Raw genomic sequence first — 25,770 nt, forward strand, 5'->3', positions numbered from 1 at the left:
GAAAGCTTTGAGGGACAAGCCACGCCAAGGAGGTTCTGTGTGAGTGACGCAACTGCTCTTAGAAGCGAATGGCCGACCGGCTTCCTCGAGAAGATTTGGGGATTGGCCTTCCCCCGCGCGGGAGCGGCCGTCAGAGGGCGGGATTTCAGGCTAACGGGAGGATGTGATTGCGCGACGGGCAAGGCGGGGGCGGTACCGGTTATCTCCTTCCCCTCTCCGTGGCCGTCCACTTTCTTCATAGTCTGAGGCTGAGCTGCGGAGGAGGCTGCAAGTGGTCGCCCGGCTTCTCTTTCTCCTTTCTCCCCCCCGACAGGTGGGTTTCTGCTCTGCGCCGCCTCTACTCGCCTTTCAAAGGGCTGGTTATGGCGGATCCCTGTTTCTGCTGTCAGAAATGAGTGGGGGAGAGAGAGAGAGGAGCGGCACGGCTTCTTCAAACAATCCCTTTTTTATTTATTCGCTTTTTTAAAAATTTAGTCTTCCCATTTATCTTTGTACCTCGCTTAACTGTCCGTAGAGTTTCTTTTCCATCGCCCCGTTTAACTTCGGAATGCCGGGACCGCTTCTTGCGCTTTTTTAATTTAATTAACTCCCCCGACTGAGCGCCCCGGGAGGAGGAGTTAAAATACGGAGGGAAGTGAGCAGCGTCTGAGAATCGGCCCGCTTTCTGCTTCTTTCGAGGGGTTTTGCTGTTTTCTTGGTCCCCTTTTCCCAAACTCCCAGACGTTGCCATTGTTGCAACCCGATACCGTAGCCTGCCTTCCGCCCCCGCAGGTTTTCTGTGCTGAATGGTGTCTGACCTTCGCTAGCAAGTTCGTCCCCGCGAAACAAAAAAAAAGTGTTCGTGATATTGTACTGTATGGGAGTTCTCAAAGTCGTATTTCATTCGTAACACTTTCATTTTCTCATTGCTTCTCCTTCCGTTTTATGCAGCAAAATCATTTTATATGTGCGCGGTGGCCCTTTTTGGTGGTCGCACTACCAACCAGAAGAATGTCTCTCTGAGCGTTGTCTGTCTCATTTTGGCGGAACCAGTAAAGACCCGAACTCCGTTATAGTTAACCGTTTCTGAGTGTTTTCATCTACAAATGATGGATTGGCATAATCCTTCATTAGCATTTAGATTCAGATTCTCACTTAGTCTGAGTCTGGGGTCAGGCTCTTGAATCGTGCAATCTCCGAGCCTATGCATAGGTAGTCCTCAACTTATGACCACAATTGAGCCCTAAATTTATGTTGCTAAGTGAGAAATTTGCTAAGTGATTTTTGCCCCATTTTACTTTTCTTGCCACATTTGTTAAGTACTGCAGTTATTAAAAACACTTTAAATGAATCTGGTTTAAGTGACTACCCATTGACTTTGCTTGTCAGAAGGTGATCACATGACCCCAAGACACTGCAACCGTTATGGGGATGCTGCAGTGGCTACAAGTGTGAAAAATGGTTGTAAGTCACTTTTTTCAATGCAGTTGTACCTTTGAATGGTCATTAAGTGAACTGTTGTAAGTCAGGGACTACCTGTATGCATTAAAAGAATACAATATTGTATAGTGGGTGGATAATATCTTTGAGTATGAAGAGATTGGACAACCATTTAAAAGACCTCTAAGGTCTCTTCCAGCTCTGTTGTTCTGTTCTAATTGAATATAAAGTAAAATCAGGCTTTGCAATCAACAGCCTTAGCATAAAAGGAACTATATCTAAAAAATTATAAGGACAATGTTGATAGGGTTAAAGTTGTAAATTTGCCATAAAAGTAGTGTTTGTATTGTGTCATCTAGAAGACTAAAAGAACAAGATGTGGCAACAAAATGTACAACTAATTAATATTTGTCTTTCTGCCCCAGTGTGTATTAGGCTAACTTTTCTTGGATATTTGTGTGCATTCATATGTGCGTGCACACACACACACTCACTCACACACTTCTATTCAATGATAGATTATTCCTATCTTGAAACTTCAGAGGCACCATATTTATTTACTGCAATTACAGTACATTTCCAGGTTCCTTTCACATATCTTGACTAGTTTTTATCTTCCTTCATGATCTGCCTTGATCCAATACAATAGTTTCTGATAAGCTTTCAGATAATAAACATATTTATCTCCAGGCCCAAAGATTTAATATTTATAAAGACATTTACACCTCAGACTCCAGTTTCATTTACAAGTGTTCCAATTGAGTAAACCCTTCACCCCCAGTCATTAATTTAAACCTCTTGAAAGTAATTGTTAAAAAAATTCTGAAATATAGAAAAGCCTATCAAGAGAATGTCTTTAGTTTCTATACAAATAAATTGAAGAGAAGACAAATGGATTTCTTAGGTCACAGTTTCACATTTCTGCTAATGGTGACAAAGTTGTCACAAGCTAGATTTGAAAAATAGGTAAGGATCTTCCTCACTTGCAGAGAACTTTCGTGTATGAAGGAGATGATTTCTGTCCATTTCATTCTTGTACATTGATATTTAAAGAAGAAAGCTGTCCCGTAGAAGGCAGAATCTTGGTCTCTTTCCCAGCTTCAGAATTGGAACAAAAAATGATATTTTGATTGGCATCACATGGGCATTCTGGCCTAGTTCATATAGCATGATAAATTATAATATTTACTTGATTTGGGCTCTGTGTTGCCAAAATTCAACCAGCTGTGGCATGTTCAGTAAATAAAGGTTTAATACAATATAATTGCATCCACAATGTAAATTCAGTGGTAAAGACTATGATTCTATATACAAATATCTGACAATAAGATTCCCTGAATATAATTTGACTTACTTTTGAGTAAGTAAAGGTAGTCCTCGATTTACAACAGTTCATTTAGTGGCCATTCAAAGTCACATTGCATTGAAAAAGTGACTTATGACTATTTTTCACACATGATCATTACAGTATTCCCGTAATCATAATTCAGACACTTGGTAAGTGATTAATATTTATGATGGTTGCACTGTCCCAGAGATATGTGATCCCCTTTTGTGACTTTCTGACAAGCAAGGTATATGGGAAAGCCGGATTCACTTAGCAACTGTGTTACTAATTTAACAACTGCAGTGATTCACTTAACAAATATGGTAAGAAGTTGTAAAATGAAACAAAACTCAGCAAATTTCTCTCTTAGTAACATAGATTTTGTGCTGAATTATGGTCATAAGTGTAGGACTATCTCTATTTAATTTACTGACACAGTTTACCAGATATACTTTCTGCTATAGAGATGAAGAAAGATCTTAGTTCTTAACTATTATCCAAAGCTAACTGATGTCTGCAGCCTGCTATAGAGTCCTGATTACAAAAAGAAAAACTGGCTGTTAATGATTACAAAGTTGGTTATAGCCTCCAGCAGTTGGTGATCCTAATTGGACAAATTGCTTTCATTGCTTGCACACCTTGTTTCTCTTTCCATATTTTCAAGACTACCTACTCTCATCCCACCCCACCCTATCTTCTCATAGATGAAGGTGGGGGGAGGTAGTTGTATAGGATAGGAAAGGAAGAAAAGAACATAAAGTGATAAGCCCAGATAGCTGGAAGACAACATTAGGGTTGTGTAAAAGGAGGATTGTGTATCTAATAAACTGAAGTTAGAGCCAAATAAGCCTGAATTTTTTTTATTGAAGAACAAAGTGCATCCTCATATTTTATAGGTGACAAAACACCTTCCTCTTATATAGGATTTCAGTACTGGATTCTGAAATTCAACTCTTGAAACAAGTACATAAAAGCAGGGATGCAGGCAGTAATGAGTATTTCATGTTAATGTCTGTATATTATCGGTGCTTTGTGAATAGTATTGGTTGCTGTTTGACTTCCAGGTAGAATTCAAGTTGCTGGTTGTTAGCTATAAGGCCCTTCCTGGAAAGATCTGATTATTTGAGGGAGTACCTGTCTCCAATAGTTTCCACTCATCTAGTAAAATCAAGCAAAGTGGATATGATCTTACTTCCTTATATTAAATATTGCCATCAATGGACAACATCCATTTTCCAAGGAGGCACATCTTCTCTGATATGGTATCTGGTCTCTGAAAAGCATATGTTTCCTCCCAAGATAAGTATAGTTCTCTCCCTTCAAATATATAGCTACACTGACCTCCTCAGTTCAGACAAATCTGTTCCTTCTACTGTAAGATCAGTTAAAGAGAAAAGAGGGGAAAATGCCACCAGCACCCCTGGCTTTTTGATCTATGTAGCCAGGCTAATAACTTGCATAAGCATAGCCTTTCAATTCCTCCCTCAGATGAGTTGCTCAGGACCTCCCTGTAAACAACATTCCTGATTTTGCTCTCTGGCTGGAGGATGACCAGGTGTCAGGTGAACTGACTCTGGAGCATGTCACATACAACTGGCCATGGGAGAAACAGTCATTCTTCAGATGCACACCACCTACTTTCAAAGTCTGTCACTGTGCCTTATTGATGGTGATGGCGTATCACACCTTAATGGGAAATTGTTGGTGTTTGAACTCGAAATAGTAGTCTGATGAGATCAGAGGAATTCAGTGGAGGAAAACAGTTTCTCCCTGATTGACACCTGTGAAAATTGTGGCTTTGATTATGTGTTTGCATAGTCTTCATCTGAAGCCTGGTGCCATTGCACAGTAACAGCGTGATTGGAGCTCCAACCTTGAGGTTAGAGGACATGAGCTGGTAATCCTGGTGGGTTGAGAGTGTGTAAGAACTCTACAGGGTAATGTACAGCATCTTCGACCTTAACTACTTGTTAATTTTCAAGCTTTAAATGTCAATTTATCAAGCCCAATCACATAGTTTCCTACTGAAGCATGGGTATCTAGCTAGTATTTCATAAACCTCTTTAAGAACTCATGGAATATTGTCCTTCCAACAATTTGGCAGGACCATCATCCTTTCAGCCCTTGGGAAGATAGATTAAATTAGAAGAAATAGAATGAAGATCTTAACAAGATGATTAAGGCTCAAAGTTGTGGGGTTTTTTGTTCAATTGTTTATAGTTACTGGAATTAATGTTTTTCTGAGCCACCCGGCATTGTTTAAGATGGGCAGCTATACAAAGCTTTTAAATAAACAATAAATGGCTGGCTCTCTTCCCAGGTCTGAGGATGTCTGTGGAGTTTCTGGCAATTTTATGGCTACTATTAGTATGGTTCTACCTGCCCATTCAGTTTTTTTTTAATATATATTTTATATGGTTTTATATATTTTAAATAAAACAGAGGGATTTTCCACTCCTCAGTTGGACTTGCAATTCAATATACATCTGTGAGCTGATGTTAGAGGTTCAAAATATTGTAAATGTTTTGGATTAAACCACTTTATGACTAGAAGAGACATCTATTACATCCTCCTCTTCTTTTGTGGTAATTGAGCTTTTCCTCAGTTTAATCAAAGATCCGCCTTTCCTGTTTGCTGTAGCAGACTTATTCTGTTATATTAATTTATTGTTTTTAACAGTAGAAGTTCCAGTTTTATGATTCTTCAGAGTTATACTGAAGCAAGACTAGCCTTTATTAAACATTTTTTCTTGTAGTTGGTGTAGTACAGGTTGCCCTTGACTTACAACAGTTCATTTAGGGACCATTCGAAGTTATAATGGTACTATACTTTAAACCGTTTTTCACATATATGACCATTGAAGAATACTATGATCAAAATTCAGACACTTGGCAGCTGACTCATATTCATGATGGTTGCAGAATCCCAAGGTCATGTGGTCATCTTTTGGGACATTGTGACAACCAAAGTCAATGGGGCTAACTTAACAATTGCAGTGATTCACAACTGTGTCAAGAAAGGTTATAAAATGGGACAAAATTCAGTTAACAACTCTCACTTAGCACAGAAATCTGGGGTACAATTATCTTGCATGTATAAGTTGAGGTCTACTGTATTACCCTGCATGATTTTTTAGACTGCTATCAAAGCATAATAATAATAATAATAATAATAATAATAATAATAATAATAATAATAATAATATAGTGCAGATGAAAACCGTGCCATAATGGCCTGTTACTACAACTCAGAGCCAGAAAAAAGAGGCTATTTAAAGCGAATGTATGAATTATGGAAACAACAATATCCAGATTCAAATGTTAGTGAACAACGACTAGCAGATCAAAGGTGATTTATTATATGGAATAAAGTGTTTAGTGTAGTTGAACATGAGGAAATTCAGGCAAATTGCAAAACCCAAAAAACAATATCACAAGCGGAAATAACTGATATTCAAGACAGAACTAAAGACATTATAGTAGAACTCCCAGAAGAAGCTCTCGGGGAGGAAATAACATCACCACCACTAGAACCAGTTATCACTGAACCAACTGATGAACTAACTCAAAAACAAAAAGAATTGAAGGATAAGATCATGGAGTATTTTCTGCTTAATGAGGAAAGGCAACGTTTACCATCACTAAAAACTGTGCCTAAGAAAATTTTGGCCCCTATCATGAAAATGGTTAATGCAGTGTTTTCAACAATTGAACCGGGATCCATCTTGGAAACAAACCAGTTAATGTACAGCGCAGCTGTAATAGTCACTAATGAACTAGGCATTAAAATTAAAGTACCTAGTCACACAACAGAAAAAGCATCAAAGCCAAAGTGGAAAATCCGTTTAGAACAAAAAATAAAAAAATTAAGGGCAGATGCTAGTAACTTAAAGAACATGCATGAGCAACAGCTTAAAAACAACAAAATCATAGATGGGCTAATCGGAAGATATAGATTGGATACAAGAAACATCAAAGAAGCTGTAGAGATTGTAAAACAGCAGATAACAGCAACAGCTAGAAAAATTGAAAGATATGAGACATGAATCATCCAATATAAACAAAATCAGCAATTTCGATCAGACCAACGGCGTTTTTATCAAAGTCTTAATGTGAATGGTGACACCAAAAGTGAACAACCAGAAAACAGTTGAATTCTGGAAAGAATTGTGGGAAAATGCAAAGGACTACAACAAGGAAGCAAAGTGGATACATGACTTTGAGAAAAGCATTGGCAACAAACAAATGCAAGTATTAGAAATAACAACTGAGATGGTCAAAAATCGAGTTAAAAAGGTAAAGAATTGGACATCACCTGGAAAGGACCAATTACATGGTTTCTGGCTCAAATATCTGACCAGTTTACATGCAATATTGGCCAGGCAACTGAATGAAATTTTACAAAAGGGCCAAATTGATGAATGGTTGACAACTGGAAAAACATACTTGATTCAGAAAGATGCAACTAAAGGAACAACACCTGAAAACTACAGATCAATAACATGCTTGCCAACAACCTTCAAATTACTCACAGGCATTATTGCCAATAACATGATGGATTATTTGGAAACAAACAACATCTTGCCAGTAGAGCAAAAAGGCAACAAAAGAAGGAGCAGGGGCACAAAAGATCAGCTCCTAATTGATAAAATGATATTAGAAAATTGTAAGAACATAAAAATGAACTTGAATATGGTCTGGATTGATTACAAAAAGGCATTTGACTCACTGCCACATAGTTGGATCATAAAATGCTTAGAAACAACTGGCATTAGCAAAAATATTACATCCTTTACTGAAAAGGCAATGAAACAATGGAGAACTGAGTTGGCAGTAGGGAATGAGATCTACGGAATGGTTAATATCAGGCGAGGAATTTTCCAGGGTGATTCACTTTCACCTCTTCTCTTCATCATCGCAATGATCCCACTATCAGTAATCTTTAAAAAAATGAAATTAGGCTACCAAACAGCCAAAGAAGCTGAAAAAATTTCGCATTTACTATATATGGATGATTTGAAACTCTATGGAAAGTCAGAAATAGAAATCCAATCATTGACAAACACAGTCCGAGTATTCAGCACCGATATTTCAATGCAGTTTGGCATGGAAAAATGTGCCACTGTATCCATAAAAAGGGGCAAAATCACTGCATGTGAGGGAATTGAAATGCCCAATGGCCAATTAATTAAATGCAAAGAAAATGAAGCCTACAAATACTTAGGCATTCTGCAGTTGGATAACATCAAGCATGGAGAAGTAAAAACTATTGTCAGGCGAGAGTACACCAACAGAGTTAGGAACATTTTGAAATCTAAATTGAATGGTGGAAATACAATCAAGGCCATAAATACCTGGGCAATACCAGTTATAAGATACACAGCTGGTATAGTTAACTGGACACAAGCTGATTTGGACCTTTTGGACCGAAAAACCAGGAAACTAATGACAATGCACTACAGTTTACATCCACGTGGTGATACTGATAGACTATATCTGCCTTGAAAATCAGGTGGCAGAGGATTATTACAAGTGAAGCAAACAGTTGAAGAAGAAAAACATGCACTGGCTGATTATTTAAAAGAAAGTCAAGAACATCTATTAATCGAAGTAAAGAACAAAAATCAACTGAAGGTCCCACAGACGTAACAAGAATACAGAAAAGACGTGATAAAATCAAGAATGGAGAGTTGGCAAAACAAAGCACTGCATGGCCAATTTCTGGAAAAAATAAAAGATAAAGTAGACAGTGAACAAACTTGGTTATGGTTAACAACAGGTACATTAAAGAAAGAAACAGAGTCACTAATCCTGGCTGCACAAGAACAAGCTATCTGCACAAATGCCATTAAGGCCAAAATCGAAAAATCCTCTGATGATGCCAAATGCAGACTTTGCAAAGAAGCTGATGAAACTGTTGATCACATACTGAGCTGCTGTAAAAATATTGCACAGACTGATTATAAATTGCGGCACAATTCAGTAGCACAAATGATCCATTGGAATTTGTGCAAAAATTATAATATTAAAACAGCAATAAACTGGTGGGAACATCAGCCTGAAAAAGTCACCGAAAATCCGATGGTCAAGATCTTGTGGGATTTCCGTATACAAACCGACAAAATACTGGCGCATAATACACCAGACATCACACTGGTTGAGAAAAGTAAGGTCACAATCATAGACATCGCAATACCAGGTGATAGCAGGGTCGCCGAGAAGGAACATGAAAAAATCGCAAGATACCAGAACTTAAAAATCGAAATTCAACGACTATGGCACAAACCAGCAGTGGTAATTCCAGTGGTAATTGGCACACTGGGTGCTATTCCAAAAGCACTGGAATTACATTTAAAACAGTTAAAAATTGACAAAATCACCATCAGTCAAATGCAAAAAGCCGAACTGCTTGGATCTGCACGCATATTACGAAAATACGTTACGACGTCCTAGGCCCCTGGGTGGGGCCCGACTAGTAACCAATGCCATATCCGGCGAAACAACTGGCCGCTGTGATACAATTGTAATAATAATAAACAACTTTATTATGGTCACAGATCAGCAATAGACAAAATTATCAGTTTACAATAGTAAATGATATTACTACTACTACTACTACTACTACTACTACTACTACTTATTATTATTATTATTATTATTATTAACATCCATAATAATAAAATATATGGTATCAAATAGTATGGCTCATGCCTTTGGTTACATAATGAAAGAGCGGGTAAGTATGTGTATAAATACAGATTCTCTAAAAATTGTTAGGGATATCTACAAGAAATTGGTGCAGTAAACATCTTTAATTCAGTAATCAGATTTTCCTTGTCATTGTAGAATTTGCTACTGCACATGTGATAGCCAGGTTATGATTATTTAGATATTTCTTTATAATGCCTTTTGTAACTATCTGTTGCAGAGTTTACAGCAAAAGAAAGGCTCCCTTGAATCTCCAGGATATCCTCAATACATTTTCTGACTTCCATCAGACATTGTTTATATAATATAGTTACCAGCCAAAAGAATAATTTGTTTATTGAATAATATCAGAGAAATTCATGATCAGAATTTTGAACCTTATATTTGCAACTACCTAATTTGGGTAGGCAAGTTGCACGTCTTCTGGCTAAAAGGAGAATACTATAGGAGGTGGATTCCTGGAAATAGAAATCAGGAGTAATTAACAGTGATGTCCATATCTGTAGGAAATATGGCAAAATAAGAATGGAAAGAGCATGATCTCTTGAATCCTATACTGAAAACTTTTTTTTTACTAATTCTCAGACTATCTATTGTGAGTGAAACTGATATTCTTAAAGAAGTAAACAAGCCAGAAGTCATCACATGTCACATGATGTGACATCTGGAGAACAAGTAATGTAGTGCAGCTCTTTTTGAACATGATTGGATCTTCCAGTTGATTCAGAACCAATCTATCCTTCAGAAAGCAATTAAATATGCCTTTTTATTTAGTCATTGATCAAAAGCTGCACTGGTAATAGAAATATGTGAGAATGATTTAAATGAAGATCATAATTTGTTTTATTTTCTGAAGATCAGTAGATATGAGGCATTGCAATGATGAATCTTCATCTTAACTTTGGGGAAAAAATAGGATTTTAGGGGAAAAAAACTGTGTCTATTAACAGTAGCATTAAATATACTCTTCTAACCTCATCCATAATTTTATGTAATATTATTTCCCCACTTTTGTCATGTAAGAGGTGAACTGAGAATTATGATTATTAATTATTTTTTATCTAGGCTTTATTATTTTATATATAACTCTAGGTGGTGAATATACATAATGCTTTTTCCCCCTTATTGTCACCATAGCAGCATATAATGATATATGTAAAGAGGAACCCAAAATTTGATTAATGAGGAATGAGAAAATTGGGCTGTCTTGGAATAGATGAGATCCTAAAGCACAGAATAGCCAGCAATGTAGCATTTGATGAAATAAAGTTTCCCAGTTTTTAAATTTGGATTCCAACAACATGGGTCAATCATTTGTCATTATGGGTTCTAATATTATCAGTGACTAGTGGGCTAGTAGAAAGATTAGCCTTTGGAACTTATTATAAAGCTTAGGCAAAGTCATAAAAATGTAATAGTTCATCAAGTAAATGGTCTCATGCCATTCACAATTCTGAAGCTTAATGTTAAACTCCTTGACAAAACTTCTGTTTGACTTCCACTTGCTTAGAAGCTCTCAGACATTTGGTCCAAGTAGAGAACTCTTCGTTATCTTTGAAAAAGTATCCAATGTCAGAACAAAAGAATATATGTAAAGGCCATTTAGTTGCACATGTTGAATCAATATTGCACCAGCTGAAGTTTCTTTTTAAAAGGCAATTTTGTATTGAAAGTATTTCTAGTATCATCCTTCTATAACAGTCTTTGCAATAAATCTATAGTAAAACTCTGCCCAGGTTTTGTTTTGGATATTTTAATTTTGTTTATAGAAATTAAATGACTGTTTTCCCATTTATAAGGTTCAACAGTCATTCCTAGTCCTTGACTTAGCAGCAGGGCAATATGCTTTGGGTGTAGGATGCTGTAGATATACTGTAGGATGAGTCATTAGTTGCTCACATTTTTTTCTTTCAAGTTACATTTAAATAGCAGGAGGAATTGCAGACGACTGTGTATAAAAGCGTGGGTGCAGAGGAAACACCAAACTCTGTAGAGAACTGGCCTGTAGCACTTGCTGCAAGGCTGTGCATGCTGCATTTTAAAGTTCAGATATCTAATCATCTGGTGATTCATCCTGTCTGGCTCGGTGGCTTGCCAAGTTCCATGAGGATCTTTATACAGCATATTTGCAACTGTGGAGTCATAGGATACATTTAGCTGAGGATTAACTTCTTTGGACACCTCTTAAACTGGACTGGCTTCTCTGTAGTGGTTTCTTGAATGGTCACGCCCTCCCCATGGCACATAACATATTTTTCTCATTAATATGATCAAAGAATTCTGGCAACTGCTTCAACATTTTTAAAATAGTTCTTTTTTAAACACATTTTCTTCACTTACTTCAAAACTGAATTCAAAAGGAATTTTTTTCACTTGTCTTAAAACACTTTCTGAGGTGGTTAGCTTTTGGGTTAACTAGATTACCAATTCAGTGTATTGGGCAGTTTGCTTTAAAAGGGTTCTGGAAGATTTTGTTTTAAATCTGCTTTGCTAGCATGATTGTCTATATAAGCATAGGCACAGTAGATAGAACCGAAGCCTATTGATTTTTTGCAATTCTGTAGAACACTTAAGGCTGATACAAAATAGTTGGGAATCAAAGTACATATGTGTAGAATTAAGGTATATAATGCTTTTGAGCAATGTTGAATAACAATCAAGCGGGTTGAAGCTAATTTCACTGGGGGAGGGGAGATTTCCAAAGGACAGAAGCAACAACAGAAAAGGATTTTCTCCTGGACCCCTCCAGCTGGGAAACCAGTGGGACCTGCAGCATGCCTTCTCTGCCTTTAAATGTGATTATCTACACCTTGAATTGTACCCAGAAGTAAACTGGCAGTCAGGACAACTCACAGAGCAGTGGTATTAAATGGGCTGCTCTTGGGACCTCAAGAACTGTCCATGCTGCTGCATTCTGCACCAGGTGTAGTTTGTAAAGGCTCTTCAAGGGTCTCTCCATGTAGAGCGCATTGCAATAGTCCAACCACAAGATGACTAGGCTTGAATGAGTGAGCACAAGGACTCCTAGTGCAGGAGTGGCCACAATTGATGCACAACATGAAGTTATGCAAAGGCTCTCTTGGCATGACTGCCACCTGCTCTTTCATCAGGAGCCAGGAGTCAAGTTGGATCCAACTGGAATAATGCCATTCCATCCAGCATTAAATATGTCAAAAAACCTGGATTTGGGGGTCCATGCATTCAAAGTCACTTGGTCTTGCCATCGGTACAGCTGAAGCCTGTTGTGCCCCATATAGGCTATCACAGGCACTGCAAGAGGACAGTAACAGCATCACTTTTCTCACCAGGGCCAAGTGCATACCGCAGATACCTCAACCCATGGTGCTGGATAATCTCAAGAAATATTAATAAAGGATAAGCATATTTCATTGTAATTGTCCATACATTTTCTATGTGTATAAATATTTATTTTTCAAAATCATAGGTATGGTGGAATCTCAGCTAGAGGGAGAGTGGGACCGAGCTTAGAGTCCTTCCATTACAGGAAGCAGTACTAGGCCTGACCTTCCCCAGAACCCTGGAAGCCTTATCTGATCTTTCTCTAAGGAAAGGCAGTCTGCTTATGTACTGTATTTTTCAGACTATAAGATGCACCAGTGTATAAGACGCATCAAGATTTAAAAGAGGTAAATAAGGAAAAAAAAGTGTTTGCCTTGCTCCAGCCCTGATGTAGCCTGCAGAGTGCTGCTGGGGGCTGAGGGAAGGCAAAAAAGCCTTGGTTTTTGTGAAAAACAGTCCGTTTTTAGCAAAAATGGACATTTTTGTGTTGCCCCAGCTTTGCTGAAACATAGAACGGGCTGCTGGGGGCTGAGGGAAGGCAAAAAGTCTCTGGGAGGCCAAAAAATGGCTGTATTCGGTATATAAGCCGCACCAACACTTCCACGCTCTTTTAGGAGGGGGGGGAAGGTGTGTCTTATACTCTGAAAAATATAGTACTTGTATTATAGGTGACTAATGCTTTGCTTCTCTTGAGACTTCATGAGTGGTTTGGGTTACTTGTGCCTCACACAGGCAACATTGAATAAATGGTTTTATAAATTTAAATTTGTAATATTGAAGGATTTATCTCTTACCATTGCTGTAAGAATGGCATAAAGAATCCATTGGCATTGTCCATGTACACTTTCGATGTACACAAGTGTATACAGTTCAATATTTGAAAATATGGAATATTATCACAATAAAATTAATATACCTATTTATTTCTTCCCAGAACTTGGGGATATTTCAAAAAGGTATTGTTTAATCATACTAGGTTGGCACACATTTTTAACATTAGCAACTTAAGTAGATTTCCTAAAACTTAAACATGAAAGAAGGCTTACAAGGTGGTTGTGGTTGTATTTTGGTTGTATTTTGATATGAAAGATTTAGACATGTAAAATTGTAACTTATTTGCTGTTATTTTTGACGCTGAAAGACATTGTATTTCTTAATACTAAGTATGCATATCCTGATTCCTAAGAAGTGAAAAGTACTATACCTACCATTTATTATTTTTAAGATAATAATGGGATGATCAGCTAGGATTTTTTGGGGGAGGGGGTTAAAAATGGCACTAACAACCTGCTTGTATTACAGCTTTTTCACCTAAAAAAAATAGTATAAAAATAAAATAATGCCCTTTGGAAAAACGAACAAAAATTCAAATTGCAGAAGTTATGTTTTTAAAGCTAATCGTAAGGTAGTTTAAGAATTTAAGTACATAATACTTTAGAGAAGGATTATATAGTATGATGCAACGTAGTGTACAGTATGTGACACTGCTATGGATTACATTTGGACTGATCTAAACACTTTTATGGTAGACCTTTGAGGTATATCAGAAACAGAATGCACCCAGTAGGACTGCTTATTCCTGATACAGGCAAATATTTTGTCTTCAGTTTGGGATAATGAGAAAGCATGATGGAGAGGGTCATCCATTATACTTTTGTAGCATATCTGTGGTTGGAATTATAGTAATGTCAAGCAAACTTGGAGCATATGTTTCTCTCAGGGAACACAGATAATGCTTATAGAGGACTTCAAAAGGTTCAAATGATTCATAAAACCAAGAGGAACCTGCAGGTACCAACTTTGGGTCTGTGGAAATCAAGAATGCCCAGCATTTGTGGCTCTTCCATAAACAAATTCAGTTAAAAATTATTTTCCCCTTCCTGTGTTGCTTAGGAAAATGAGCATTGCTTGCCTAATTGAAGCAAATCCCTTGAGATCATGAGCCTAACTGGGGACAATATCGCAAATTGGTTTTGCTTTTGAGATGCAACATCCTTCTGTTCTTTAAGAAGGGAATGTATCTGGATTCTGAAATGTTAAAAAGGCTTTCTAAGCAGCCAGCTAAAGCTGGAGAAGAGAGAAGTCATTTAACCTACTGTGAGAGCATTGTTTGTGTGGGATCCCGGAAGTGGGTGTTCTTTACAAGAAAAGGTTTAGCAGCTGAAACAGGCAGGAGCAAGCCGTCAGCCAAGAGTGCAACTACTATATGCAAATTCAAACCTGATGAAGCATATGTAAAAAAGGAGACTAAGAGTAGTATCCATAAAATAATAAGTTTAACAAAGTCAGTGTAGTGGCAAAGATAAGAAAGGACATAGATGCTATTTTTCCTTAGGTGGCTTTCTGCTAAATGATAGAAATGAGGGGGTGGGTTTTTTTGGCAAGGACCTTCTGCGATCTGTGTTTGAAGTGAGCTATATGAATATTTGCTTTACCTGCTGCTGTGTTTTGCACTGCGTTATGCAACAAACCATTTTGACCAATTTTTAAAAATGGGAAATGTAACTTTAGAGAATGAGACCTATCAAAATATTTAAAAAATCCTAGGTAGAAAAGATGAGACAGGATCTTAATTAGAAATGACTTCTTTAGTTCCAAAGAGGAAGGCGACAATTATAAATTCCTCAACTAAATTGAGTTGTATAGGGCTTCTCAGCTCCTACTGATGGGTTAAGGGTTAGTGGTTTGCCATGACTTTCTTTCTAGGGCACAATTAAGATAGGACTACAATTCACAATCTCCCAATTTCTAGCTTGGTGCCTTTAATTACTACACCAGATTGGTTCTTCTCATATGCTTAGATCAATTCAGCAATATTTTCTTCTGCAAATGGAATATGTGCTCATTGCCTACAATTCTCAGACCAATAATAAACAATTGAGACTGTGATTATCATATCCTTTAATGATAGGCCCTTCCCTCTGCGTGGGCAGCTGTATTGACAGAAGGAGGACCAGATAAAATATGGGAGTGCTTGGAAAAGATTCAAGATTTATATGTAATGTGTAGCATCTATTTAAAAACAAAACAGCTTTAGGGAAAATAGCCTAAAACAAATAGAAGCGTTTTTGTGTATGGGGACCTCTCATGGAAGAAAGTAGAAGGGGAATGAAGCATATATGCTAGGCCCGTGATGGCATACTTATGGCGCATGTGGCCAAGTGGGGCACATGCCATGTTGCCTGACCTGCATGGCATCGCCCATTCATCTTCTGGATTTTTGGAGCACATGTGTGCATGACAGTAAGCTGGCCTTTATGCGTGTGGCAGTGCTGAAAACCAGAAGAGCTGGTCATCTGGTTTCGATTATGCACATGCATGCTGGCCAGCTGATCGTCACATGTGCATGCATGCCAGAAACTGGAAGACCAGATGGCCATTGCACATGTCCATGTCGGAAACCAGAATTTCATTTCCCAGCACATGCATGCCTTCTGAGTAGCTCTTCTTCTGGGTTGTGGCCCTGACGAGCGCATGCAATATGCACACACGCTCCCTCCAACTGTCCAAAAGGTTCGCCATCATTGTGTTAGGCAAACTCCTTAAATGAGTTTCAAATGCAGCCCCACCCTTCCTGGCTAGCCAATATTTCTGGAGATCTCTTTACGCTTCCTTCAACTACAGGAAACAATTTCTCATTTAACTCGCCTGGTGGCAGGAAACTTTACCTTGCATGCCTCACCCCAGCAGAGTTTAAAGTCCAATGTTTCTGGCTTCCCTAAAGTTTCAAGATGCCATGATCAAAGGAGAAGCAAAGTTTCTTTCTTGGATTCTAGCCTTGCAAAAGAGAAAGAGGATCCTTGCCATAGAAAGATATTAGAGCCTGAGCACTCAGGCAGGCCCATTTAGCTGTAGTTGAATCTTAAAAAGCCATGCCCTCCTAGTTCATTATTTTATAATATGTATAAGTAAAAAAGTGATTGGATTCTTATACTAAAACAATTTTAATGTTCCTTTTTAATTGTCACAAAGATGTCCCAATTACTTTAAAAAAAAGATTCCACCAAACAAAGAGAGAGAAAATTGAAACTGAAATGTATATGTCTGTGTGAATATCAAATAGTATAAAAATGTGTACATTAATCTAATCTCATTCCCAGTTACTTTTAATCTCTTTTGAAAGAGACTCTGTTATGGGCATGATACTATTGAAAAGTTGCTCTCCTTATTTTGGCTTAATGCAGCTCTGTAAAAATATAAAGACAAACTCATTTGGCCCTGAATATCTTGTATTTGGCAACAAATTGAATGCCAATTATGTTATACTCCAAAAGTGATAATTAAATAAGCATTTACAGCAGGGAATTCTAATTAGGGATCTCTGCAGTAATTTAGATTGTATGTTCCAATTTTGATGCCCAATTTCATAACTTTTTCCTATTGTCAGGTAAATGTATGCTTAACATTACTCAGTAAAACTGCTATACACATATACATATTTTATATACAACTGATTTATTTGAATATAAAATGTGTAAAACAGTGCAAAAGAGAAATATTAAGGTTTTTGTGAAATGCTTTTTACTTTTTGGGGAGGGGGGCAAACAAAGAAAATGAAAAGGCAGGCCAGTCAATATAAAAATGATGTTTCCATTTTGGTAGAGGCAGAACAGAAAATCTAGTAATGCCTCACTGTGTCAGCACAATCTACTTTCTCTAAGAAAGAGAGATTGTGAAGGCCAGCCAAGGCTGAGCCATTTCTGACTGCAGCTGCTGCTTAACAGCCAATTCCATTCAAGAGTAGTTCTAAGCTGCAAACCTAATTCTTGGATAGGAGTGAAATCATATTCTGTTCCTTATTATGTGGTTAGAATTCTGATTTTGTTTTGTTATGTTATTTAATTGTACCATGATTATTTATTTATGGAGTCATTTGGTAGCTGTACTTTAAATTGCCCAGAATCTTTTTGACCACAGTGGTTATAATTCATTGGGTTTTTTTAAATTTATGTACACATTTGTTGTCCTGCTGGCCCCTGTGTTCTGCAAAAGCATCTTACCTGAGCTGCTTGACTTCACTGCTAGGTTTGTGTGATGTAGAACCTGTAGAGGCTCAGGAATTCATGCTACAATGACAACAGTTGACCTGATCCAGGTCCCTGAGAGCTTGAGACATACAGGTGATCACATTTTAGGTTTGTTTTTTTATCTCATAGACATTGTACCATGATCTGAGGATGGAGACATTACCATCAGTCTTTTGTTACAATCAGATCACTCTCTGGTTGCTCTTCAGTTTGCTTCGTACTTTTGCTCCCCCTGTTTCTCAGGAGATTGACTGACTTCCACTACTGGACTATGATAGGTTTTAGACGGTGCTTGGGTTTTTTCCTGAAGTGAGCCTGTGATGAGCATCTTAGAAAGGTTTGCTTTATATGATCTTTCTTGTTCCCAGGTGACTCTCTAATTGAGAAAGAGGCGACTTTGATCCCAAGTGACTCTAATTTTCTGAGATGCTCTGGAAAATTAAATAACAAAAGCTTAGAGCACTTTTGGAGTAAGTAGTAAAGTGAATTTGACTAATAATATGTAAGAACCTATATTAGGGGCTACAATTGGCTCTTTTTAAAATAATCTGTTCTCTGCTAAGAGAGATGGATCCCTGGAATATCTACAGGGCCATTGTGAAGAATATTCAATCACTTGGATTCTCTTGGAGTTGTACTCTGACTGGGTTGGTTCAGTTGAGGCAACTTTGGCATAATTTCTGTAGAAATGAATAGGATCCTTGGATCTGTTAACTTCCCACTGTTAGATTCATACCCTTCCTGTTTGGTTAAGGTCTCCAGAGAGATGATAAAAGTTGGAATCATGTGGTGATAAACTCATCCTAGAATAGTGATTCCCCATGCCTTTACAAGAAACAATGTCTTATTAAGAAACGATCACTGGACCCAACAGTTTATGTCAACCTTTGCCCAGATTTCAGCCTTTTATTTCTGAGAAAAACTGTTGAAAAGGTTATCATGCTGCAGCTTCAGATTGCTAGGAGAAAATGGATTATTTGGATCTTTTCAATCGTTACAGCCAAAGCATAGAGCTGGCATTGGTATGACTGAGAATGAGATAGTGGTTCTCCTTGATCTCTCACTTACCTTTAAAACCATCAGTCATGGTATTCTTCGTCATCAACAATAGGGATTGGGAATGAGAGGTATGGCATTGCAGTGGATTGATTTTCCCTGTGGCCAGTTCTAGATAGTACTAATAGAGAGTAGAGATTGAGCCCAAAGTCCCTGATCTGTGGAGTGCCTCAGGACTTGTAAAGGAATGTGTGAGGAGTTCTCCCAGCCAGGCAGGGAAATGGTGTCAAGTGGGGAATAAGCCTGACATCGCCTGCCCCCCCCCCCCCCAATTCCATGGAACTTTATCCCATTGTTCCCAAGAGAAGGCAAAGAGTTTGGAAGATTTCTTGTATTAAAGGTAGAACACAGTAAAGCAGCTAACTTAGACCCTTCATGAGTGGATCTTGCTTGTTGAAACTCCTGTGTGGTTATTATATGGATTATATGGATCCATATAATATTATATGGATTATATGGATCAGGTCAGAGGTGGGTTCCTACCAATTTGGATGGGTTCGGCCAAACCGGTAATGGTATGCCAGCCTGGGTCACAGAACCGGTAGTGACCTCTGGTTGGCCATGCCCCCGAACTGGTCTGGACGCTTGCCCTGCCTTGTCTTCGCCATGTGCATCCACTGCCTCCTCCTGCGTACACACAGGTAAGCATTGCGGCGGGGATGAGGGCAACCTGGCAAGCTTCACATGCTGGAGAGGGCGGCAGCGGAAGAAGAGGGTGGTGGCAAGAGAGGGCAATGGTGGGAGGAGAGGGCAGTGGTGGTGGTGGCCAGTGCCCCTGTCCCCATTTCAACCATAGCGGCGGCAGCTGGCAGATCGGTTCACTGGAGGTTTTTAAGAAGAAATTTGTCCATAATAGTATAGGGTCTCATCTCATGCTTCAGCAGGAGTTGGACTAGAAAACCTCCAAGGTCCCTTCCCTATTATTATTCTTTATAAATCTCTCCACTCAGTCTTACTAAGAGAATGGTGATACATGGTATTTGGAAATGTATATCAGGCAGTCTTCAGACAGCAAAATCTCATCTTATTGGCTAGTATCAAGGGGAAGATGACTTTGAAAAAGCTTCCTCTCCCACCATAACATGCAAGATGAGGCAAGGACTGACTGGGAGGGAAGGGGCGAGGAGAAGCCAGGCAAGGTTCACCTCCATGTGAGTAACATTAAGATGGCACACCCACCCAGTCACATGACCATGCCTACCTAGTCATGCCTACCTGGTCCCATGATCGCCAAGCCACTCCCACCTGGCCACATGACTGCCAAGCCACACCCACAAAATAAACCACGGCCACAGAACCAGTAATAAAAAATTTTAAAACCCACCACTGGGTCAAGTATAATTGGTATGCTGATTATATAACTCAGTATCATGCGCATCTTGAGTTCTTTGAGTCTTTTATATATCATAAAAGACTTGAAGCAATGTTTGGAGGTTGTAGGGCAATGGATAGGGGAAACAGATTGAAGCAAGACAAAGTAAATATTGATATGGATATGGACTTCCATCTTAAACTGGAAGTTTGCATCTCTAATTCTAAATAAGGTTACATTTCCACAGATGAAACTGATATACAATTTGAGTCCTGCTCAAAGCTCACAGATTCATCTTGTATACTAATGCCTTTGTTCCTGAATTGGGAAGCTTTTCTCACCATCCCTTATGCTTTGATTAGCACAATTGCAAGCCTGCTGTTCTTTAAATGTGGCTTGTCTCTTTCCCAACATTTGGAATTGGGCTGCTTATGTGCTCTTAGATTTTCTTATGTCTTCTGCACGAATAACCATCTTCCCATTGCCTGATAATAGTTCTTTCTGTGGTTTTCACTTTGTACACTGTCTATTTTCGAGAAATTGGGCAACTTTAGAATTATGAATGATAAACACAGTCATTATAAATACATTTTTGATAAGGATGCAAAATATAGGTGTATGTAAGGTTATGTCTTTAAAGAAAATTTTATTCTCAAAATAATATACAATGTAATTATAGTTTATCAAATAAAATAATATTTTATTTTATCCTTATTTTAAAAAAGGAAAGAAAACATTTGTAATAATTGCAGGATGTTTGCATAAATGCTTGCTGATAACATTTAGAACATGTAAGTAACTATTTTTCTTAATTCCTTAAAGCAGAGGAGAAGTTCTGTCTCACTCATTAATTGTGCTTACGCTGCTCTGGGATCTTTTTGGATGATGCTTGGGATAAAATTGATCTAAATAATAAATTAAATACTTTCTTCTCTTCATAAAGCATAAACCAGTCTCATTTTTGGGGTTCACTGTAGCTCTGCCAAGGATGTACTACAGTATTTTGCAACAATTCCTAGGTTTTTCTTAACCAGAAATCATACATTTTGGGGGGATTTTAAAGGGTGTTGTAAAAGATGGTTTGGGATTTCTAAGTAGTCACTTAAGTATTGTGTTTTTTCTGCTACAAAATAATATGTTTTCTTCAAGAAAAAGTACTTTTCATTGTTCAATATAGACAGACATCGATATCCACAAGCTTTATCAGAACAAATGCTTAAAAATTGACATTTAATCGTTCTTTTCTTGGGCTTTATCTTTTAGTAACATACCCGAAATAAGAGATGGCAGTAATGGAAATAGCTTGTCAGGACCATACAGATCCAGCTACTGGATCTCCAAAGGATCTCCTAATGGGCAAAGGGCCAGAAGAAGTAGTGAGTGAAAAGAAAAGCAGCGTTTGCAAAGTAGAGGAGCCAGATGAGAAGATATTCCATGAATCATGGAAGATCCTGAACGATGTGATTGCTAAAGGAACTGCCAAGGAAGACAGCGGACAAGGGAGCTTAACCTCAATCTCCATCATTGCCCAGGCAGAATGTAAGTGGAAAACAACATATTAATGAAAGGAGAAGAAGATGAAGCTGTATGTGAGAGGGGGGGGAGGGGGGAGCAGGGAAGGAGGGAACATACAGTATATGAAAGTATAACTTTCTGTTCTGGAAAGATATTGGTAGCCCTATAATAGATTTTCAGTCTTAATAAGGACATTCAATTGGATACTATGATGATGAAGGGAGAATTGACTGTTCTTAATTCACTTTTATTTTCCATTTGTCCTGGCATTTCCATCTCTCTCTGTCACCCTGAGTCTTAATTCTGGTAGAAACCTCTAACTTTGAAACTGTAAGTGACATAGAGTAAATACAATGAACCCTTGACTTAACAGACTGCTGGGGGCAAGAGGATCTGCTATATCTGAATGTTCATGAAATGTTGAAAGAGAATGTATACATGTGTTATACCATTATATACAAAGATAAATTGTTATGTAACAGCTAATGTCAAATAAAATTCAATGCATTCATAATATGGCATTACATGTTAAAATGCTGAACAGATCTTGCATCTGAAGTCCAGTCAGACAGACAGTCTGATCAACTGTCAATGTGTGATTTTGGTATTTCTTGCTTCATTGTGGCATATTTCAACTTCTTTTTCTCATAACTTTCTTCAGGTGAGATAAGCCAGGAGTTCAGTCCCACTTATTCAGAGAGGCCTTTTATTGCTCACACAAAACAATATAGGTAAGTAATCCTTCATAAAATACAAAACCACAATGCCCTCTCCTGTTCCTTATCCCCTATTCACTTGCTTAAAAAGAGAAGGATCCTTTGAATCATCATATTGGAAAGAGTATTCCACATCCATATCCAGGGCCCGGAGAAACATCAAAATAGTCAAGGGCAGGGCTCTTCAACCATATTTTGATGACTGCCACCTTGCCTGCTTTGATTCATGCACCCCATTCAGCGGAGGTTAAGTTAAGTGTATTCCATTTAATTTCACTTTTTATCATAGACTGGTATCCAAACCATTGTGCTAGAATTAGCAAATTTCATACTTCAGAATTTTCTGCATTACATGACATAATTTTTTATTTGAAATGCTATCTTTGAAATTGTTCTTTGGAGACTGTCAGGACTTGGCAAGTATATAGTGTTGATAAAAAACATTGTATACCCCTGCAGATGTAGCATGATTTATGTAAGGTCTTAGTTGCTATGGGATAACTACAAAGTTGTCTTGCAGATTTTCAGCAAGAGTGGAGTATCAAGGCTAAATTTTATAAGCAACATTCAAGTAAATTATTCTTTGATTGTAAAAAGATAGGAGTGAATGTTTTAAAAGAAGGGAAAGATGAGTAAAGAATCAATATTATGTATCAAAGGGAGCCATTGCATGACTCATTCTTAGGTTTTGTATTTTGAAAAAATAAAATGTTTTTATTGTGACAAGAAGCAATAATACCAGCAGAATAAAATGTTTCTAGGAAAGACCCCCCACATATTCTGTTTCGTGTTATTCACAGTCATTTTCTATTCTGTTATGTCTAAGTTTGCCTCTTTGCCCATATCACCCCAAAATATCATTCAGGAAGTCTAAAAGTCAGTAAAGTTAAAACAATGAATGTTTCAACATTGCTGTGAGCAAATAAATCCAGTGCCTGGCATGGCATGGCATTGCTTTCATTCTCATAAGTCTAAATACTTTGACTCACTTTTGATACTCATATTAAAATACTGTTGACAAGGAAACATCTGATAAAATATGTGTCTATAGTGCTTCAATGTATGATTTAAAAATATATAATTTTATAGATATATTTTATTGGAAATTAAAGATGAAGGATATTATAAGATTAAAAAGAGCATTTTTTACAAACATAAATTCTTTAGTTTGAGAACTTACTTATTATGATTACTCAAAATGTTCTCAAGATCTTAGTGTGTAGTTTTCAGATCTACTAAATGACTGTTTTTGTGAATTGAGCTAAAGTATATATATCTGTATTACTACTTTCTGTCAGCCGGTCTTGCAGCCTTGATCAAATCCCCAATAATGTGGCTCATGCAACTGAAGGAAAAATGGCTCCATGTTCCTGGAAGGCCTTACATCGCGGCAAATCCCGGAAGAAACAGCGAAAGAGAAAATCCTCCCTTAAAACAGCAAAAAAAGCAACCTCCCTAATTCAAAAGCCAAGGACTCCGGAGCAGGAGAGCTGTGTACCCATACCTGTGCAGGTAGAGCATATTCTACACTGCCTCAAATCATGCTTGAATATAGTATTAATGATGGGCATAATGGAACTTAACCTCAGTAGTGCCTGTTTTCTTCCTCAGAGGCATATATGTGTTTGTAATTGAATTAACAATGTACAAATGAGCAACAGTTCAGATTCCATTTTTCACCTTTATGAAATGTATCCTGTTGCAAAATGTGTTATAAAACAAGGAGATTCTAAATCATTTGGGGGGGAAATTTTTAAAATTACAATCTACATTAGATGACCTGTATGATGACAATACAAAAGAGGACAAAGATCACTAGATAGCTTAGCAGTATTAGACCACTTTTTTGTAATTTACCATCTCTGAAACATTTAGGACTTTAACTTCAATTCATCCCAGACAATATTGAAATTGAGATCCAACATACTAAAGTGGATAAATACGTAAATATGTTTTATTTATGATACTTTTATTATAATTTTTAAAGTAGTCATTAAGTGAATCACATAGTCATTAAATTAATCCAGCTTCCCCAGTGGGCATTTTTGCTAGAAATTGATAAAAACACTCACAATCATGTCACTGCAGAACACTGCAAGTGGTGGTAAAGAACTAAGAGCCCAGACCGTGATCAATTGGTACAATAGTTATAAATAATTAACATTATTAAAGGAATGATGGTGAGTCCAGGATTATCTGTAAATTATTGGTTCATATTTATTTATAGATAAATTTCATGTAAAATCATTCCTCTGATATGTTAGAAATTCATGTTCTTGGTTCCCAGCTTTTAGTTATTTTCCTTTTAACTTATAGGAATCTGACAATTGAGAAAATACCTTTCCTAATTATTGATGGGGTTTAGAGTGTAATCCTATTGGTTAGCTTTCCTTGAGTAGCTAACTAGTTCATTTTTCTTCCAGGAAGATGACTCTCATTTGGGCACCCTCTTCAATATCACTTCATGGCATTCAGAACTATGTAAGGATTTTGGTTCTGATTTCAGTTCCTTTGAGAAACCAAGCCAAGTTTTATCTACTAGCAAGTTGCACATGATAAAGAACCAAGCAAAACTAGAGTTACACAAGTTGATCAGCCCTGCTCAGTGCTTGAGTCATGTTTGGAAATCCTATACACAGGACAATTTGGGCTCTCAATTGGAGATTGTACATCCCTCCCATTCAAACAAATTTGCTCCTTATTTGTATAACCATAGCTATTTGCTTCCTGCTTTGAAACCTGGCCCCCTGAAGACTTATCTTTTTGATGATCTTTCAAATGTAGATGATGAACGTTACCTTTCAGACTTAAATCTGGCGCATAGCTTTTCCAAATGTCACCAGTCTGCAAAAAACACCTCAGATACTTTTTCTATGGATGATTTTCTAGTAGATGCATTGAAGGGAAATGTTATTCTTGGAGAACCAAGAAACCTAGCTTGCTTGGCCAAGACTTGGAAAAATGGATCAAGTTCAAAAGTGTGCCTACAGGAAATCAATGAAAATGAAGGAGTGTTGCTTACAGAGGTGAGCCTTTGAAAACTGTTAACAGGGTACCAACTGTATACTTTTTGATCAATCATGCTGTATTATGCAAAGAAAAGATAGGGATCATCACCTGGAGCCATATTCCTATAAACAGGGTCAAAGCTTGGTCAAAGGCAAAGCTTGGTCAAAGGCAAAACATACAATTAAAAGTATTACAAGATAGGATATTTGTGTTAAAATATTTGAAACTGCGTGGGGCCAGGGGCATTGTATCTTTCTATATTTCCTTAAGTGGGAAAAGTACTAAAAATCTGGCATAGAAAGAAAAGATGAGACTGCAATTTTACTCTCCATTGGGCTAGCTTTCTTAAGAAAATGAGCTTTTAACAAAGAGATTCAATTT

At 37.6% G+C, this 25,770-nt stretch overlaps 1 protein-coding gene across 1 annotated transcript in view; it reads left to right on the top strand.

Moving 5' to 3' along the window:
- Window positions 1-225: 225 nt before the first annotated feature.
- Window positions 226-25,770, top strand: part of MAP3K14 (mitogen-activated protein kinase kinase kinase 14) — a 51,907-nt gene continuing 26,362 nt past the window's right edge. Inside the window, exons 1-5 of the mRNA XM_032235638.1 lie at window positions 226-313; window positions 21,413-21,688; window positions 22,326-22,395; window positions 23,679-23,892; window positions 24,804-25,406. Of these exons, the coding sequence (XP_032091529.1) occupies window positions 21,433-21,688; window positions 22,326-22,395; window positions 23,679-23,892; window positions 24,804-25,406 (1,143 nt within the window). The 5' untranslated portion in view covers window positions 226-313; window positions 21,413-21,432. The remainder of the gene's footprint in view (window positions 314-21,412; window positions 21,689-22,325; window positions 22,396-23,678; window positions 23,893-24,803; window positions 25,407-25,770) is intronic.

The sequence above is a fragment of the Thamnophis elegans genome, chromosome Z, assembly GCF_009769535.1.
Source record: "Thamnophis elegans isolate rThaEle1 chromosome Z, rThaEle1.pri, whole genome shotgun sequence".
NCBI classification, from domain to species: domain Eukaryota; kingdom Metazoa; phylum Chordata; class Lepidosauria; order Squamata; family Colubridae; genus Thamnophis; species Thamnophis elegans.